At 32.8% G+C, this 21,510-nt stretch overlaps 1 protein-coding gene across 5 annotated transcripts; it reads right to left on the bottom strand.

The window, feature by feature from the left end:
* Positions 1 to 15,976: 15,976 nt before the first annotated feature.
* Positions 15,977 to 19,741, bottom strand: LOC133315833 (pentatricopeptide repeat-containing protein At1g74750-like). Of its 5 annotated transcripts, none has more exons than XM_061517509.1 (3): positions 19,614 to 19,741; positions 19,110 to 19,207; positions 15,977 to 18,763 (listed from the first exon to the last, which is right to left on the bottom strand). In XM_061517509.1, exon 3 carries the CDS (start codon positions 18,758 to 18,760, stop codon positions 16,127 to 16,129), a length of 2,634 nt encoding a protein of 877 aa, XP_061373493.1. In that variant the 5' UTR covers positions 18,761 to 18,763; positions 19,110 to 19,207; positions 19,614 to 19,741; the 3' UTR covers positions 15,977 to 16,126. The 5 variants fall into 5 exon arrangements, with proteins under 5 accessions (XP_061373493.1, XP_061373491.1, XP_061373494.1 ...); XM_061517507.1 differs by having other exon boundaries at positions 15,977 to 19,027; positions 19,110 to 19,202; positions 19,614 to 19,700; XM_061517510.1 differs by having other exon boundaries at positions 19,110 to 19,202; positions 19,614 to 19,700.
* Positions 19,742 to 21,510: the final 1,769 nt, after the last annotated feature.

The following is a 21,510-nucleotide window of genomic DNA, read 5'->3' as shown; positions in this document are numbered from 1 at the left end:
CTAAAGGTACTGTCCTCCCTTTGATAGTCATTCATGTAAAATCAATATGCAGTTGCTATGCATTTATGTGTACTGCGTAGATTTACAAATAGCACACTGTTGATAGTAGTTTGTAGTTATACGACATGAGTGTATATTTATGCATGATTTATACATGCTTATTTATTTGACACTTTTATTTATAGATTGTTTATCATTTATTTTCAGCAGGAGCAAGGATCAAAAGTGCATCGCGAAATGAGTTTTATCACTTTTGCAAGTGCAAGTTGGGGCCATCTTCATTATTACCTTGATGTCAAGCACAACTTTAAAATTTTTCTTCTTTATGTATTGCGTGATTATCTGAATTTGATTGGCCATTATCATATACTACATGTACAAAAAGTTGGAGTTAGATACCTCATAGCAATGTTATAAAAACCGGACCGGACCGGCCGATTCGAACCGAAAACCGGCCGTGTGACCGGTCTGGGCAACCTATTGGATCGATGTCAACCACCCGGTAAGAACCGGTGGAAACCGGCCGAGTATTTAAAAACCGGTGACCCGCCGATTCAAAAAAATCCGGTCGAAAATGAAGAAGAAGAAAGATTACAGATCTTGACGGAGATGGAAAAAAAAGAATCTTTCCGATATTTCATCGTTTCCCTTCAAGATCTTGACATCCACTAGCATAGCCTTCTTCACCATGGTATTTTATCTCTCTCCAAGACTTTCTCTTTGAGTTTCATTGTGGGTTTTTTTTTCATTCATGGTAACCACCACCCTCATAGATGAAGAAGAAAAAAGATTATAGATTGAAACAATAGTACTGAAAAAATGAGGTTAGCGGAGATGAGAATATTGGATTTTGTTTGTAGACAAATTGGGTTACTGGAAATGAGAAACATCCGGGTTTGATTTTAGGGATTGAAACAATAGGATATGCCACGCATCGTACTTCAGTTGACTCACCCAAGTCTTCATCCCAAATACGATAATGAAAGAAGAAGGGTTCCAAGTGGTTCTTGGAATTTGCTTTTTGTTTGGGAAAAGTACACATTAAAGATAAAAATTACTCCAAACCAACTACCCATTCTCCAAAACAAGTTGAAGAGTTTTTGGGTGTGTTTGAAAGTGTTTTAGTTTTTTTGTTTTCAAAAGCTGTTTTGAATATGAATTTTAAAAATTGATTTTGAGAGTAAAAAAACAAAAAAAACTTGTTTAAGTGTAGTTAAATTAAAGTTATAAAGAAGTTGTAGTTATTTACAAAAATGCCATTAATGAAGTTTTAGAATTACCAAAATGCCATCGTAAAGTTATATCATTGAGTTCTCATATTTATAAAATTGTCACTAATGAATCCTATTATTTACGAATTTGCCACCGCAAAAAAAAAAACATAAAGCACCTATGGAGAACATGTGAGGTTGTTTTGGTTTTTTGATTTTTAAAACTAAAAAACAATCATTGTTATGGGAAGCAATTTACAAAACAATCACTTCCAAACAGATTTTTTTACTTTTTTGTTTTAAAAACTTAAAAACTGTTTTTGAGAATAGAAATCAAACAGACCCTTCATTTTCTTGGTTTTGGAAAAGTAATTTATTAATAGAGTGCATGTGTTGCATTGGAAATTTAAAAATTTCTTACTTTGAAACAAAATAGAAATTGAAAAGTTTTTTCTTTTAAAAAATTATTAATTTCAGAATTGTATTATATTTTTATATTTTCTTAATCTACTATTTTATTCTTCTATCAATATATATGTTTCAACTTCATTTTCATTAATTATTTTACTGACAATAATATGTTTTCTTAATATTCATATTATTAATAAAGAAGATTAAAATATATTTCAAAAATAAGTTATTAGGTTATATTATTTTTTTAATTTAAATATATATATATATATGGGTTTGGTGTTTGTCATTTGAAATGACATAAGTTATGTCATTTTAGGAGAGAGATAGACACAGAAAATAAAAATCATGGGAGAGAGAAAGTGAGTGGCTTTTTTTAATTTAAAATTTAAATAAAAAAAATTTATGTGTCTGCCTCTCTCTTAAAATGACATAACTTTATGTCATCTAAAATGACAAACATTTTTCCCTATATATATATATATATATATATATATATATATATATATATATATCCGGTTTAAGCGGTTGAACTAATAATCCAATGGTTGAACTAGTAACTCAGTGACCCGACCGGATCAATAATCGGTCCGAGTTTTATAACATTGCCTCATAGAATTTATTTAAATAAAATGCAGCGAAATATTTTTTAATTTACATTAATTTTTATGAGATAAATAATTCGATTTTTTTTTTGTTCGTCCGATATATATGGGTCTAGTTAAAGTTATACATCATACACATCAACGTTAAAGTAATGACTCACTGTTGAAACCACACTAACATACGTTTATTATATTTATGGGAAAAATGTCTCTGCAATTACTGCAAATAAGTTATATGTATTTATTTCTAAAACGACATCAATTTGGTATTGAAATCTTAAAAAATTATAAATATAAAAATTATTATAACCCTAAAATAAATTAAAATTACAAAAACACTATGATTTCTGTCTCAAAACAACGTCATATTGGGCTTCCTGCAAAAAAAAACGAACCTTTTATTTATATGATCTTTATTTTTTAATTATAGCTAATTTACTCTTATTTTTTATATACTTATATTCTAATTCTGCATGTCCACTCATGGAAACATGAAAAAAATTATTAGAGTGAAAACACATTTAACAAACCGAATTTATTTTTTTCCTCCTTTAACCAAGTATAATTAGAGAAATTCTTTGTTCTCAGACAAAACAAATATCTTACAATATGTCTCGTACGAGTTTTATAGGTTAGTAATATCTTTTATTTTAATTATAATTGTAATGCATAACACGCCATTTAATAATATCGAGCCAAAATCGGGTAGCTCAGTTGGCAACTGAGCTCCCAAGGATTTGCTTGAGTCTGGGATTCTCTTGAGTTAGGGGGTTCAAACCCTGCTTTAAACAAATTCTTTAAAAAAAATTGGGGGTCAGAGGATGTGCCTCTCTCTTCGAATGAAGTACCCAAGGGCAAGATAACCAGAGGAGGGGCAAGATGACAGGAGGATGTTGAATAAAGATACCTCCAGATTATACTCAAAAAAATAATAATAATAATATCGAGCCGATAATTTTATTACTATGATAACATTAACTGAATTTCTTGTATAATTAGCAAATTAGTGAGAATTTCGTGTATTGCATAAATGTTATAAGTTCAAGTAAAATTTTAAAAGTATAAATTAAAAAAACTAAAATTATGAGAGGTGTATACATAATTAATTAAAATAAAATCTAAAACTGTATATTATTATTTTTGGTGAATGTAAAACTATATATTAAAATTATATCTAAGATATACGAGAATAGTTCTAAGGAATTTGAATTTGAATTTAGAAAAAAGAGAAGTAAATAATAACGTGTATTTCCCTCTCATAGTAAGGAGAATAAAAGAATATATAAAAGAGTGCAATAGTTGAGATTTGAACATAAAGAGCAATTTTAATTAAAAAATAAATTTGAAAGGAATAAATTTGAGAGTATGATGAGTAGACGAGATTTGTGGAAAAAAATTAACATAAAAAATTGAAAATAATTAATGTTAGAGTATAAAGAATTGAGATTTGGAATAATTAATTAATTAATTAATTAATTAAATGCTTCCAATTAATGTAAAAAATATTTAATGCTTTTGTGATTTCAATATAATAAATATTCTAGTTTTATTTAATACTTTTTATTATTTTCTTCTTAATTAACTTAGAAAGGTACTTTTTAGCAAGTCTCTTAACAAATAATTCAGAATTAGACTTTTTATATTTTGGTTTAATTAAGGAATAAATTAAAAAATCTCAAAGTGGTTTAACTTTTATCATCTATCCTTTGTGTTTTGTTTTTAATCTTTTGCTTTCTAATAATTTTTTCCATCAAAATTCACATTTGATGCCATCAAAAATTAGGTTAATATGTCAATTGCACCTGTGAATAAAATAAAATAAAACGCGAAACAAGTGATTAAATACAATGCACGGGGAGTAAATAATAAAAGATTAAACTACGTGAAAGTTTCTAAACTTTTCATTAAATAAAACTCAAGTTGATTAAAATTATACACTTTACATTTAAATAAAATTCTTTTAAATAAAATAAATTCTTGTCGCCTGCACTCTCTTTATTTTCTCATCAGATTTGACAATTCTACACTTTGTCTTATATATTTGTGTGTGATATCCATTTAATTTCACTTCCAACCACCATTATTTTATTTTATTTTTTTATAACCAACCACCATTATTTGAATACTCAAACACGCATTAGTATCATAAATTGCTATAAAATATGGGAAAAATGTTTATCTTTTTAAATGACACAACTTATATTTTTTCACTCTCACAAAGAGGTGGGACTCACATTTTTATTTTTTTGTCAACTTTCTCTCTTCCTTTATCTATCTCTTTCTCTCTCTTAAAATAATACAACTTTACATATTTTAAAATGACACACACTTTACCCATAAAATATTGTAATAAAACACAGCATATTTCATTGCCCGCGTGCTCTAACCTATTTCATATTGAGCATGACTTTCATAACATGAAATTTATGTATCTTATATCATCAGAACAAAAAATTTAGCAAATGGACTAAATTTCTATGCGAGATTAATTAATTTATAATTCACATTTATTAATTGTGTCTATCTTTCTCTTTCTCATGATCATCATTCCAATATCTACATTCAATCTAGCCAAATGAGACATGTAGGCAGCTGCCGAACCCAAAAAAAATTATAATAAAAGGCAAAAAAAATAAATTTAAAGTTATAAATATTATTAAGACTAATATGAGATATGAACTATTATAAATATTTTTAAGGGAGAGACTATTTATCAATACAAATAATTTATTATAATTAAAAAATATTATTACATATATAAAATAAAATAAAAAATTAAAATTTAGGTGGACCATCCTCGGTCTGCAGGCAGCCCTGCTCCCTCTTGTCATTATATTATAAGATTTCGTTACTTTTATAACTTTTCTTTTTCGTTATGGTTTTAGCCAACATGGTTCTCCTTACTTGCCATTAAAAATTAAACATCGTATCATCGTTGAAGTAACGACTCACTGTTGAAACCACACTAACGTATAGTTTAGTATGTTTATAGAATTTTATTTTTTAATTATAGCCAATTTACTCTTATTTTTTATATATTTATATTTTAATTCAGCGTGTCTACTCTTCACCAATAGACGCATGAATTTTTTTATTTTTTTTGGGTAAATAAAAGGGCCAGGAACCCAAACAAAAAGAAAGAAAAACATAAATAAAAACTAATCAATAAATACTAATGACTCGCTCTTCTCCTACAGAAATAAGATCAGCCTAATATAACAATAATATATTATTGAGGTTCCACAAATATCATCTTGTCCATAAGATCACTGATATTAGGTCAACCAATAGACGCATGAAAATTTTATCAGAGTGCAGCCTGTCAAAGACATATAAGTAGTTGACATATATATATATATATATATATATATACGAGGAGGGATATTCTTACTATCAAAATTTTTCACTATCAACTTACTACCTATCTAATCACCATTGGATCAATATTTTCTCCCTCTTCATAAACTTTTTAGCATTCTCTCTCTTTGATCCAATGATAATTATTAGATTAGTAGTAAGTTAGTAGTAGAAAATGTTGGTAATCAGAATATCCTTCCTCTATATATATAACCTAATTTATTTTTCACCTCTTTCAATCAAGTATAACTAGTGAAATTCTTAAATTTTTGTCAAGCGAAATAAAAATATTACAATATATCTCATACCAGTTTTTATCGGTTATTATTATCTTTTATTTTAATTATATTTTTAATGCATGACACTGACACACATATAATAATATAGAGCACAGTATTCTTACTACTATAATAACACCAACTGAATTTTTTGCATACTAGGAAATTAATAAGTATTTCGTGTATTGTATAAATATTTTAAATTTAAGCAAAATTTAAAAAGTATAAATTCAAACAAAATATAAAAGCTATATATTAAAATTATAAAAAAATATACAGGATTAGTTCTAAAGAATTTGAATTTAAAATTTATAAAAAAATAAAAATAAAATATGACATGCATCATCCATCGATAAAGGAGGAGAATAATATTTACAACGGAAAAATATTTCCTGTTGCATAAATTTTTTCTCAATTACACTCACACAAAAGCTGCAAAGCACGACACATAATTTATTTTAAAAAATGCGTGTCGGACACTGACACTTCCGACACGTGGACAATATTATTTTAGGACATATGGTCAACGCTCTGATATATATCTAACACTTTTTTTAGGTCTAAATTTTATTTTATTAACTAAACATAAAAAAAATTATAAATAATTATTTTTTCTTTTATAAAATTTGACATGAAAAATTAACAAGGCACAAAAAATTATTTTTGCTTTATATTTATATTATGAAATTTGAATATTTGATTGGTTATATGACTTATTATAGGTTGTTATATGTATTAAATATAAATTATATTATATATTAAAAATATTATTTAATATCAAAACGTGTTTTAACGTGTCAAAATATGATATTTTTTAAAATTAATATGTCAACGTGTCGTATCGTGTCATATCCCGTGTCGTGTGTTAGTGCAATATAGCATAAAATTGAGTAAGTCTTATTATAAAAAGAAGAGAGAGAAAATATCAATAAAATCCACTCACTTTTATGTAAATATGGCATAATTTTTTTTTCCACTAAAAACAGAAACATTAAGCTCTATTTATAAATATTTAAATCTATTCATTCTCTCTTATCTTTCTTTTTTCATATAACCGGGGCTAACTATTCAGTAAGTTATTTCAAAAAAAAAAAAAAAAAAAAACTATCATAGTATGTAATAACCCTCAATTGAGCCTGTTTGTTTAACCTTTAAAAAAAAATAGTATTTATGCCTTGTTTATTTTAAAAGTATTTTTTATAAAAATTAAAGTTATTTAATTATTTTTTAAAATATTGAGTTTTTTTTTTAAAAAAAATTGGCTTTTAACTTTTGTTTTTTTTAGAAGTTAAAATTTTTAACTTCCAAAAAAATAGATTTTTGACTTTTTTGTGACTTATACTTTTTTTAAAAATAGACATATAAATGAACTTAAAGTGAAAAATGCTTTTATTTTTTTAAAAAAACAGTTTTTGGAGAGAAAAATACTTATCCAAACAGGCCTTTAGTCCTCTTCGCGGGTGCTAAATGAACCAAGGGGTCTTTCAGAGGCCTTTGGCCTGGCTTGTGAAGGTCTGAACTTATATGTCAAAAATTGGTTGTTGAAATCAAACTTAGACTTGTATAAAAGCTCGTTTAAGAAAAATGCCTCAGACTCCAATACAAAAATCTGGCCTGGAAGTAAGGGTGTAAATGGGCTGGGCTAGGCTAGGCTGTGGCTTAAATAGGTCATACCTGTATAAAAAACATTGGGTATGACCTAGGGGTGTTCATCAACCGATCCAAACCGATTCAAACCGCAATAATCGAACTGAAAAACCGATAACCGAATAAACCGAAAATCGAAAAATTGAAAACCGAAAAAAAACCGCAAATTTTAATTGGATTGGATCGGTTTTTGGATGGGTTGATGAAAACCGATCTAATCCAAACCGATCTAATATATTAATTCCCTTCTACCTACTTGGGTTTTTTTCCCAATTATAGTCCAAAAATTTCTAAACCTAAGACTCATTAACCCATCAACTAAACTCAAGAAAAAATCTAGTCACGTCTCATCAATTTTTTTTTATCTTTGTAGAGCTTCATATCTCATTACCAAAAAAAAATTATATTATAGTTTACTAATGCTTTTGTATTTCAAAAAAAATAAAAATTACAAAGCCAATATATACAAAAGATGCTATTTGCAAAATAATCATGAAATAAATTTTAGAATTTTTAAAAAACCGAAAATCGATCCAATCCAAATTGAAAAAAATTGGATTGGATCGGATCGGATTTGAAAAAAAATCCAAACCGAATGGATGATGATATAATCAAACCGAAGGGATTGGATCAGATAATATTTGCTTCCAAAACCGATCCAATCCAGACCGCGAACACCCCTAGTATGACCTGGCCTATTAACCTGTGTAGGCCCCAAATTACAAGTCTGGTCTGACCTATATTTAAAAAAAAAAATGCCTTGGCCTAGGTCTGTTAGCCTGTTTAAGCCTATTAAACATTCAAAATTAAAAGAATAACTAAAATAATATTATTTTATTATTCAAAATTATTAAAATAATAATTTTATTTATTATATTTTAAATAAATAATGTGATATAGGCCGGTCTGTAGGCTTATAGGCTAGACATGTACAAAAAAATCTATGGCCTATTTTCTAAATAGGTATTTATAAAAGCTTAGGCCTATTCTATTTTACTATTTATAATAGGCCAAGTCTGGCCTAATATAGCTAGGCCGTAGGCCCCTGTAAGCCGACCTAGCCCATTTACATCCCTACGTGGAAGCCTCTCACCAGGTTGGCTTGGTATACTAACTTTTATTTTTATTTTATATTTTCTATACTACTTATAATAGCCCTTTCTTCCTCCTCAACCCATTTCATTCCATTTTATTGGTTAAACAAATTTTTTGAATAATTTTGTTCTATATTATACTGTTTGAATATACATTGAATTTATGAATCTTTGTGTAATTATTAGTACTGTTGATCATATATTTTGTTTGGATAAATTTTTGTTGTCTTATTTTTTTGAACAGACTAACAGATTAAATCAGATTTTTATTTTTTATAAATAAATTAAGTTTCATGCTAATACTTATATTCATAATAAGTAACAAGATTGGTCAGACTAATATATTTAAATACAAGCTTAATTTTTTAAAACAAAAGCCTGACCCGGCTGGGCCAATAACACCTCTAGATCGAAGACTTTAAAGTGGGGTCCACATTGATCCTAAACCGGTTTAATTCAGCCCGAGTCGAAGGCTGAAAATGGAATTAGATCAGCTAACTGGTTCAGTTTGGTTTAAAAAAGCCAAACCTGAACCATGTTCACTCGGCCGTTTCCCATCTTCAAAGCATTTTTTGTCGGTTCTGTTTTTTTTCCCAAACTTCTCTGATTTTTAAATTTTTATTAAACTCGTTGGGCACCGTTTTATCTGTTGCCCACCGTTTCAACAATTGGGCAATATAATAGTGGAATTATTTTAAAATTTTTATTTTTTATATACATATAAAAGTACATAAAATTTATATTTTTTTTTGTATTTTCTCTTCTAATAACATATTGCCTTGCTAACAGTTATGTAAGTGTGTGTGGCGTGCGAGTCTACACAACAAGTAACAATGGGATATTTAAGACCCTAATTTTGTGCCACAGAAATTTTGGCGTTTTGACTCCCATTAAATTAGCAATCGCTGTCCAGAATTTCAACTAAAAAGAATAAAAATCAAAACAACAAAATGTTTCACTAAACTATATAAAAATAATTAAATATCATTGTTTTTGAAAGATTTTTATAATTGAATCAGCAGTCGATTAGTAATTCAATTGAATGACTTAACTTGGAATTGTATATTTCTTTTCTGGTGCAAGATTTTTTATTTTTTTTTATAAAATGTAAAGTAGAAAATTGACCCAATGTTAAAATCAAAGAAGTAAAAATGTGTTGGTGAAAATTTTATGAAAAATAGGTTGGAATTTTGGTTGTCTTTCCCATAACACTTGAATAAATGGGTTATCAATTTGCTTCATCAATTATTTTTCAGTTAACAGAACACAATCCTTAAAAAGTTTTTTCTCCAAGATTCAACCATGCATATACATCTACACAAATGGGATAAGGAGTCTTAAGTTCAAATTCCTTATTGCATGGAGAACTTTTTCATATATGAAGTGAATTCCTTGATTCCTCATCGATGAGCCCAATGCACATCAAGATTGAGTTGTTTTTCCATCTACAAGTGTAACATCCCAATGATAGGCTTATGCCAAATCTTCCCACTCATACGTTACGTTTCGTCACTCGCTTCTTTTATATCGCTCCCTCCGCGTGTACGAGCCTCGATAGTTAATCCATCAGCATCCATGTGTGCTCGATCTCACTATTCAATCGATCCTTCTTTGCATTTTGTCATTTTTGTGAGAGTGGTTTGGTTCAAGTGGCGGATTGGGCAAACTACTTGGGCTAGAACAAAATGGAGGATGGTCTTGTGGCTTGTGGGTTCAGTGAAATCGAAGAGAAATATGGTCACGTGACGTATGGATGTCTCAATGATTAAGAGGGAAAAAAAGGGCTAGGGTTCCTAAAGAGTAAAGACACCGGTGAGCTGGGTGACTGCAGAAGAGGATCTAATTACCTTAGCCAGAGGTTTTTTCCTTGATTTGTTCAAGGACAATAATGATGTTCCAGTTTGGGTGACAATTAAAAGCAGCTGGCCAGAAATAAGAGAGGATCAACTTGCTAAGCTATCTCTGAATATTTCTTTTGAGGATGTCAAAAAGACATTTTTTTCAAATGCCTCCTCTTAAAGCTCCCGGACCAGATGGACTTCCAGCCATGTTCTATCAAAGGAATTGGGATTTGTTTAAAACTCAAATTTTTAACAGATTATCTCCATCATCCAGATCAGATTAGAGAGGTAAACCATACACTCATTGCCCTCATTCCTAAAGTTGACAGGCCTTGTTTGTTGAGGCAGTTCAGGCCTATTGCCTTATGCAATTCTGTTTACAAGGGTCTCAGTAAGATCCTGGTTGTAGAACCTGCAGCGTTAATTAAGGTATTTAATTAATTAATTATGCAAAAATAGGAAATGATTCCATAATTGACCCTAATAATTATTTATGAGGCTTAATAATCATAATAAGTGATTAAGAATGCTGAAAGTCGCTTCTCGGAAGAAAAGTGCAGATACCGGTTCTGCTAGTCGGTATAAATGCGTGCCGAAAAAGTATCCCGGAAAATTAAAGTAAGTGCATGATAATTACTAGAATAATATGTAGGACTTGCAAAATGAGTTTCAAGTCCAAATAATGAGAACTGGTGCTGGAAACCGGTACTGGCTTTGAAAAGCGCGTACCGGAAAGTTGCTCAGAAAAATATAAGAAAAATATGTTAATTCTTAGAAAATTATGTACTTTCATAATCCAAAGTTTGGGATTAAAATGCTAAGCGTAGCAATTAAAGTTAATATTGTGTGCTTAAGTGAGTTTTAGCTATAAATACACTTACTAAGGGCACATTGCCCTAGATACCAGAAAACCAGCGTGAGTTCTCCTTGGTGGCTGACCTCCTATACTGTTCCATTGCCATTTGCTCCATTTTGAGACTTTGTGATCATTTTATACTTGTTTCTCCTTAAAACCTTCTTCCTAAACACTTGTTCTTATTTGAGTGAGCCTTGGGAGGTTGGAAGACACCATTTTTCTGAGTGATCAGCCACTGTTCTTGTTTGTTTGGGGGCTTACCTTGGTGGTTGGGTTGAAAGAAGCATTGTCTTGGGTTTTTGGTGGTCCAAGTGTTGATCTTTGGTGCTAAAGGGTCAACCTTTCTTACCATTTTCGTGCATCCTCTTGTGACAGTAGCTTGAGACTGATTGTGAGCTCCAAAGGGCAACCTTTCCTTCTGTTTTGAGCTAGGGTATGTGTATCAACCTTTAACTTGAGTTTTAAGGCTTAAAAATGGAAGCTTGATGCATGTTATGAATAAAAGATGATAACTTGTTGTTGGGTAATGTTGAACATGCCTAGAAATGCATGATTAGGTGCTTAAAATCGGTAAAAAGGAACCTTTTTGGGATATCTTCACAAAAATGCAGAAACTGCATTCTGTCGTGAAATATCTGGATATCTGCCCGTGGAATATCCGGATATTGGATATCCGGATATGACATCCGGATATGTGTATTCGGATATGGGGTTTTGGGATATCTGGATATTGCATATCCAGATATGGACAGTGAGATATCCGGATATTGCATATCCGGATATGGTCCCGAGGAGTATCCGAATATTCTGGATTTCGCAGAACAGTAGCTGTGTTGTGCATACAGTAGGCTATTGGGGGTTTATAGACCCTAGATTGATGAAGTTGAACTTCTGTTTTTAATGGATTAAGCCAGAATCATGGGATTAAAGGCTTGTGGCTTTGTTAGAAGCTTTAAGACTTGAAAACGTAATGAGAAGACGTTGTCTTTAATTGTATGCATGTGGTATATGTTTATTGATTTATATTTGGTCCATATCAGATTGTGATCCGCTGTGATTGGACTTTGAGCTTGTGGCATTGGATAGCTAGCTTAGAGGTAAGCTTTCGTGTCCTCGGTTTAGCCATGTTGTGGTTCCACCATGTCCCATGGGGATATGGTATATGCATGTTGTGTTACATGCTTTTGATGTTTTGGAAATGTTGTTGAGCTATTGTATGTTAGTGCCCTGTTGATATGCATGGAGGTGTTCCACCTATACGGTAAGCCTGAGTATGTAGAACATACAATAGGGTGAGGTGCAAGCGGTGTTCCTTGTACTACATGTAGGGAATAGACGTATTCCTACATTTCTCTGGCCAGTAGATAGTGATTACACACATGCCATAGATATCTGTTGCACTATATAGTTTTGGAACTGATAATGATATAAATGCTTTTTGAACTTATATTGCACATGTAAGTGAGCTTGGGGTGGAAGATCCTTGAGGACCCCTTGTCTTACTGAGATTTCTAGTTTAGAGATCTCACCCCACGTCTGGGGAATGCTTATTTCAGGGTCAGGTAATGTTGAGACCTCAGGCGGCAGGAGGCCGGAGCTGAGTTAGATTGCTGTTATATTATGCTGCCTTGATTGGATGCTGGATTTGCATGCTGCTTTTATGCTTATAGCTCCAGTTTATGTTTTGGTGTTTTATGTTGAGACTTGTTGATTACTATGTTTATTTGGTGAGCATGGGGATTGTCCATGACACATAGTATTATTATGTCTTGGTTATGTCTTGAGTCTTTTGGAATTGTAATAATGTATCAGGATATTGTCCGGATTACTTGATGTAATGCCGTGATTTAGATACACACTTTATCTATATATTGAGGTATTTCAGTAGATGTCTTATTGCAATTTTACATACAGGTGATATTTTATGAAATTGATTAAGTAATCAAGTTGGTAATTGATAATGACGTCATAATTGAAAAGAAAAAGAATATTTCGCATTTTTAATTAAGCACCACTTAATACGATGTAATATTAATATTCCGGGTATACACGGGGTTTTACACTGGTCAACAAAATCAAACCACTTCTGGGGAGCATTATATCCCCAAATCAAACTAGTTTTGTTCCAAAGAGACACATACAGGACAACATCATAATTGCTCAGGAACTTATCCATTCTACGCACAGGATGAAAGGCAGGAAAAGTTATTTCTCTATCAAAATAGATTTGGAGAAAGCTTATGACAAGCTCAACTGGAAGTTCATAAGAGCAGTCCTAGAATATCTGAATTTTCCAGAAGACTTAATTGGTGCTATCATGGGTTGTGTTACCAGCCCTTACCTTGAGGTTTTGTGGAATGGAGCTAGAACTCACGGTTTTCAGCCTCAGAGGGGAATAAGACAAGGGGATCCCCTATCCCCTTATCTTTTTATTTTATGCATGGAGAAACTCACCCATTTAATCATGGATGAAGTGGAAAAGAAGAATTGGAACCCAATCAAAGCTGGCAAAACTGGTCCTACTATATCTCACCTTTTGTTTGCAGATGATATCATCCTCTTTGCTGAAGCTTCCCTTAGTCAACTGAATAGCATCATCAATTGCTTGAAGATGTTTTCTAGCATATCAGGGCAGTGTGTGAGTATAGAGAAATCTTGCATTTTCCTCTCTAAAAATACTACTCAGGAAGCTGCGGATGAAATTTCTAAGGCTAGTGGTTTTAAAAAGGTGAATAACTTCGGTCGGTACCTGAGAGTTCTGATGAGACATGGAAGAATAGGAAAGGATCACTATTCTGAGGTGAATAATAGAGTTCAAAATAGACTTCAAGACTGGAAGTCTAAGTCCCTATATTTGGCAGGCATAATCACTTTAGCTAAAAGTGTAATCTCTGTCATTCCTTGTTTTCAGATGTAGAATAACATCCTGCCAGTGCATGTTTGTTAGGATATTGAAAAGTTGCAACGAAATTTTATTTGGGGAGATTTAGAGTCTAAAAGGAGAGCTCATTATGTAGCCTGTGATCAGTTATGCTGTCCAAAGGAGTGTGGAGGCCTTGGAATTATTAACTTGAGGATTCAGAATGAAGCTTTCATGCAGAAATTAGCTTGACAGTTAGTCAAGGATCAAGATAGTCTATGGGCCAGGTGTTGTTTGGCAAGTATGGTAGAAAGCAGAATTATAAACGTAATCTGATTGCTAGAATAAGTGACTCTACTCTTTGGAAGAATATTTGCACTGCCAGAGAGAAGATTGCTCATCATCTAGAGTGGGAGATTGGCAACGGTAAGGATATTTTTTTCTGGACAGATGCTTGGCGAGTTGGGCAAAATAATCTTTTTGAGATGGCCTCACCCAAACCTCCCAACTCTGATCTAGATCTTAAAGTATATGATCTTGTTGATTTGAGTACAGGGGAGTGGAATTGAAGCTATCTGACGAATTTTCTTGAGCCATCTATTTTAAATAAGATTAAAAGATTTCCTCCTTCTAATTCCAGCAAACCTGATGACGGGCTAAATTGGAAGAATAGAAGTCGTGGTTCATCTCTTGTGAAGAATGCATACTGTCAGATGATGAATGTTGGCAAAGGCAAAGATGAATTGGATCTTGTCTGTGAAGAGTAAAGACACCGGTGAGCTTTGGTTTGGTGCATTCGATGGTCTTCATTTTTTATTCTTCGAGTTGCTTTACTCTTTTGTCCTCACTTTACCTTTTGTCTTCCAATTCTGCCCTCCAATGCAGCTGCTAGTCTGCTACCATGGGTCTTTAGAATAATAAAACAAACACTTGTAAGCATCAACAGCCCAATAGAAATTTAGACCAAAACTAAATAGTAAATACAATTGGGTCATTGTTAGCTGAAACCAAGTTTTTATTCAAAGATTTATAAATTCATATATTTTTATGTACGTGTAACAAATAAAATTATTGAAATATTAATCCTATGATGATAAATATCAATTATTTTTCAGGAACCATTTTGCAATTATCAATTCTTACTTATTCAAGAGGTTATTAGTAAACAATCTCTACCATTGACATCATTTTTATAAAATCGAACGGCTAAACAGCCACGGTCCAATGGTGCACCTTTTCTAACGTGATCCACCGTAGACAAAAATGGCTCCTCAAGTCACGTGGACTCCTGAACTTTTGGTTGCAAATTTTATTCTCAGCTTTTTATTGTTACTTCGCAAAATTTGTTAATTTACTTTTTAGGTCATCAACTTTGAGGATAAGATTTTTTTTCAAAGGATGAAGCATCGAACCTCATGGAATTAGACATTTTATCCGAATAAACATAGAACCTTGAGACCAATTATTCAAATAAATGGGATAAATTAATGAGCTCGAATATTAATGAAGTTATAAATGAATTATCTATTGAAACAATATAATTAACCAGTACAAGTGCCCAGAGAAATGAGGCATGTCTTTTTTTAACAAGTAGACGTACCCCATGGAATTAGGCATGCCTTCTTATTCAGTAGTCGATAAGGATCAAAGTTCAATAGGTAGGATGGTATTGTCCTCAGTTCTCAGTAAGATGAAGTTTCATGCATAATCTGTAACAGTTTTGACCTGATGTTTTAACCATAAAAAAATGAGATGACATGACCAAAGATAATGTTCTCCAATATTTTGCAAGAAAACAAATTGAATAATATGGGGATCAAAGACTACCATCAAGCATTCCGAAATAAATAAACTTTGATAAATGCACACTAGTGTTAGAATAGTGCATAAAACATTACATTCCAAGCTCATTTCCCGCAGCAAAATTGTGTCAAAGCTGAAGGGGAAATGGTTCTACAATAACAAACTAGAGTAAATGCATTCGTTCCACATAAGAGTGGAGCAACCATTGATTAAGAGGCTCCCCACATCCGACAAAACACCCGGAATTGCCATTTTCAGTGAAAAATGGGAAACTGAATATATGCAGCAGTTCATGCACTGCCTGTCTCACAAGGGAAGAACCTGTCACCCTGCTCCTACGACCCCATCCAGTGACAATATCTATCCGGCTAGGGCCAACCCCAGATATCAGCATCTGTCTGCGAAACCAAGCAAGTGTTCGTGACAATGCTGTTACAGCAGTTCCATCAGACATGACATGAAGATTTATAAGCCAATAACAAGAGCTTTTCTCCTTGACAGCATCTGGATACACATTCCTTTGTGCAGCCACCTCCCAAACTGAACCAGCCTCCTCCTTGAGCCCAGATTTGTGAAGAAAATCCACAACTGCATCTACAAGACCTCGTTTCCCCTCTCTATCCTCGGAATGCATCAGATCCAAGAATTTGCTTACATGATCCCGCACATTTTGACCATCGGGTCCGGCTGCTGGCATGGACAGTAAAAATGCATGCGCAGGATGGCCAGTAACTGCCATAAGCTCACAACAAAAACCCATATCATATGGTGATTGTGCCTCTGTACAACAACTGAGAAGCAAAGTATAGGTCTGCAAAGAAGGACTTAGGCCAAGAGCCACCATGCTATGGAGAAGATTATATGCATCTGGTAACCTATACATCCTGAGGAATGCGCTGAGAAGGGAATTGCATGTTGGTACATTTGGAAGCAAACCTGCACTAAGCATCGCCTGATACCATCCCCAAGCCTTCTCAACATTACCAGCCTTTCCCCACAGGTCTACCAGAAGACCATAAACAGGTTCATCCGGAACCCAATTTTTCCGTTTCATCTCAACAAAAACTGCTTCTGCTTCCTCAAGATACCCACAGTGGCCAAGCACCTCCATTACAATGCTATAAGTAACTTTGTCAGGTTTAAATCCTGCATTCTGCATGTCACGATATAGATTCAATGCTGTCTGATAGTTTCTTGCTTTAGCTTGCAAAGCAATCATGATATTGTAGGTGACAATATTAGGAACACAACCCTGATCAACCATCTCACAAAATAGCCTATGGGCAGCAGCTAAATTACCAGATTTTCCAAGGCAGTTGATTATAACACTGTAAGTAAAGGTGTCAGGAGAAAGGCCAACTTTTTGCATTCTTTCATACATAGACATTGCCACATCAAGAAATCCAGATTTTGCATGGATATCAATCAGCGTGCAGTAAGTGACACGATCAGGTTCGCATCCCACCTTCTGCATTTGATTGAACACATTCAGCGCTTCCTTTAGGTAGTTTGCACGGCCATAGCTGTGAATTAGACGATTGTAAGTTACAACATTAGGCTGACATCCATCCTTAACCATCTGCTCTAACAATTCATTTATTGCACTAAACTTTCTCGCCCGGCCCAGTATACCAACCATGGTTGTGTAAGTATGTTCATCATGCCGGAAACCCCGTTGTTGCTTTAACCAGTAAAAGAAACTTAGTGCAACTGAATGGTCTTGAAGTTGCTTTATGATTTGGTTTGCTTGATATGCATCTATTGAAAAGTTCAGGTTATAAAGAGCCTTCTCCGTGGCAGGACCCCACTTTAACTGTTGCAGAATATCTTTAACCACTTCCACAACACGCCCATTGTTTGCATAGTGCCTGTTTGTTGGAGCAATTCCAGCTGGCAATTTCAGATCCCTGGGCTGTTTATTGAAACTTTCCTTGAATGACCCCAACATCTGTGGATTTGAAGTTTGTGTGTTGGAACCAAAATTTGTCACATAGCCGTTTGAATGAGTTTTTGTTCTTGGTGGCAAGGCTTTGCGGTCATGATTATTTAAAGGAATATTAGGAGCCACCCCTGACTTCTCTGTCCCTGAAGAAGCAACATGCTTAAAGCCTTTACCTATATTTGATTTATCACCTTTTCCCTTTGCACCATGATAATTACTTGAATGGTTCGACGGCCCTGGATGAGTAGAAACAGCTGGTTTGGGATGAATACTGGTAAAGTCCTCCTTTTTAATTTGTTTCACATTGGAAGATCTGATATTGGGTAGGGTTCTGGCGGGATCAACCATGCAATTATTAGAGTAGCTCAGTATTCCCATCCCATCTGATACAGGAAGCTTATAATTAACTAAATCAGAAAGAAAATTGACAGCTGCAAAACCGGCCCTATAAAACTGGTCAGCATTAATAGGAGATGAGTGTGAAACATGGTTCTGAGCACCATCAACAACACAGGCATATGTTACAGAGTCTGGTTTACTTGATGGAAATGAAGTAGACCTAACTTCTTGTACATGACCAGATTGATTAGCACCCTCAGCCTTGTGGGAAACCGGCCCATTTGCTGAGTTTCCTGCAACCAAGGTTCCTTCTACTCGAGATGTAGTTTTGGATACTAAGGAGGATGGCTTCTGCACAAGTAAAACTTCATTTCTTTTCTGCTGTCTTTTTGACAGACACGTTTCATCCTCAGTGCAAGTGCATGAGTTGCCATCTGCCGCATTACATCTTGAACCACTAAGAAAAAAACTCCTAGCACTGCTTGAAAGGGTACCGATCTGCTTTGCTCGTAACATATTCTGCAAATAAAGTTGAATAGCTCATAATCAAGAAACTCTAACCCGAAAAATGAAAGAGGCAAATTTTCCATGAACTTTCTGTGCATGACAAGATCATCATGTCTGCAAACAAAACAACATACCAACCACAGCTATATGAAATTGCAAGAACCAGCCCAACTAAAAATCTCGAAGCTAATATTTTTATGACATTATATCATATGCTACAAAGTCGAATTTGGATAAAAGAGCAGTGCCAAGAACCAAAGCACCAACACTACTGACCTGGCAGAAGAGCAAAGACAAAATTCTAAGAACGCGTACATTATACTCATCAACAAAGCCTTATATCAAATGAGCTAGCTACCTTTGGATATAGAAAATTTCAACAAAAAAGAAGAAAATGTTGCTGCAATCCCATTTCATCCCGAAAAGACCATAACCGGTAGCACTTCTCTTCCTGTCCTATACAACTCCAAAAAGAGCCGCAATATTAGGAACAGGACAACCAAAATAATTGAAAAAAAAAAAAGAAGGCAATAAGACCAACTCAAATGATTCAAAATTGAAAAAAAAAAAAACACTCAGCAAACCGAATATTATTGCATTGCTAGCAAAAACAATCAGCAATTCTCCAAATAACAAAGAAACTGGGAATAGGAATATACGTCAAAAGTAAATAAATTTCCAAAACCCTTTAATCTATTAATAACTTTGATGGACATAATTATCTTCTCTAGGCCACCAAACAAGAGAGGGAATACCGTAATGGTACGAACTATTGAGACTGATACTTTGACTGCACAGTAAATTCATGATTGACCCATGAAACCAATGTAGCTGGAACATGAATATGAATCAAGAAAGGTACCTGCATCGTTCAGTAGTTTTGTGGAACCATAGAAGGGTTGATAACCTGAGAGAGAAAGAGAGGTGGCGGCTGCTTTCTGTGTGGCGTCAAACTGTAGAGTTTTCCAAGCGAATTGGGAGAGAAGCTATATATGAGGTTAGCCCTTTTCTCTCCGATTATATTAATTTTTATTTTAAAAATATTTATAAAACACGTTTTATGCCTTGTGGCTTACGCGTCGTGATTATTAGAAAGTTCCGGTGTTATTTAGTTTTTTTTTTTATATATATAAATCGCGTATCCTCCGAACTGCCAAGTAATTCAGTTGGGGCGGGTCCATTATTAAATTTAGTCGGGATCCAGAGCTGTTTTTTTTTTTTTTAATAATTATTTAGTAAAAAAAATTGATAATTAATTCTGATTATCTCTGTGAGACGAATCGAATCCCGTATATTCACACATTCAAGTTTTGTTAGAGTCAGATTTAGAATTAAGGTTTTATGTTGATCTTCAATATTACATGATGGATGAATATTATTTCTTTATTTCTTTATTAAACAAAGCATAAGCGGACCTTTTTTTTAGGGCAAACGGTGGCAGTTGCCCCAACCCAACCTCATTTTTAACTTTATTTTATTAGAAGAATAAAAGCATGTGCCTTCATAAATATTTGTCCTTTGAAATATAATAGAATTGGTACATTATATGTTATTAATGCCATTCTATTAAATCAATTCATATGGGTAAGATGCTCTAACCGTTGATTTTTGAATATCTAACAGTTATAATTTATTAAAAATTAATAATTAGTTAATGAGAATAATCTAATTAATTACAATTTTAAATATAAGATTTATAATTCATACACTGACATAAATTATAATTCATACACTGACATAAATTAATTGTGTCCATATATATATGGGGTTTGATTTTCGGAACAGTGATCAAAATGCTATCTTTTGGCAAAAAATTTACTCAAATGTCACGCAAACAATACTTTTCACCAGACTGCCACATAAGCATAATTCGCTATGACTGGTAGCATATTATGTTCGCCAATAATTTTATGACATGTGACACACTTTCGCAGGAAAAAGCTGACATGTCATAATTCGTTACCACTAGTAGCGAATTTGGTCTACAATATGACCATGTGTCATGAAATCATTGGCCACGAAATTCGCTACCACTGGTAGCGAATTATGACACGTGGCAGTCTGGTAAAAAATATTGTTCACGTGATATTTGGATAAAAAATTTGATAAAACGTGGCATTTTGGTCACAAATCCTTGATTTTCTCATGTTGCATGAGAATTGAATTCTCATGTTGAGACTCAGTTAGTGGTAGGCCCCATATTTATTAAAAAAAAGAAAAAGAAAATTGTATGCAAATCAAAAGGTCACAACATAAGAATTGAATTCTCATGATATTTTTCACACACATATATATAATATAAGATAAATCGAATGTCATTCGTACATACATAATTGAGAGGAGAGAGAAAATCCAGGGGGTGGATCTCACCCTCAATTGTGGTGTAGAAATTTCTTTTTTACATCATACAGAGTGATTATATGAAATAATAGAAAATATCTTTAATATTCCTATAATATTGAAGACTGAATATAATTTTTATTAAAATTTGAAAAAAATATTATAATTAATTTTATCTATTTTATTTATCATTTTTATAATTATTGTCATCTAACTCTCATATTTTTTTATTTTTAATAAAAGAGTACCTACCTACTCTACTATCAAAGATATCGTGGAAATAAGAATGGTACGGATGCCAATTCAAGACTAGTTTTTGCACCGTTCAAGTTAGGCTACTAGGTTAGATTTGAGTCAAGTGTAATTATAATTTGAACTTGCAAATTGTTAATACAGCTTGATCCGTTACGCACGGTAGC

Source organism: Gastrolobium bilobum, unplaced genomic scaffold (assembly GCF_033153095.1).
Source record: "Gastrolobium bilobum isolate Gb01-03AN ecotype WA unplaced genomic scaffold, APGP_CSIRO_Gbil_v1 utg2673, whole genome shotgun sequence".
Classification (NCBI taxonomy): domain Eukaryota; kingdom Viridiplantae; phylum Streptophyta; class Magnoliopsida; order Fabales; family Fabaceae; genus Gastrolobium; species Gastrolobium bilobum.
Note: the sequence above shows the minus strand (reverse complement) of the source record. Positions and strands in the feature narration are given on the sequence as shown.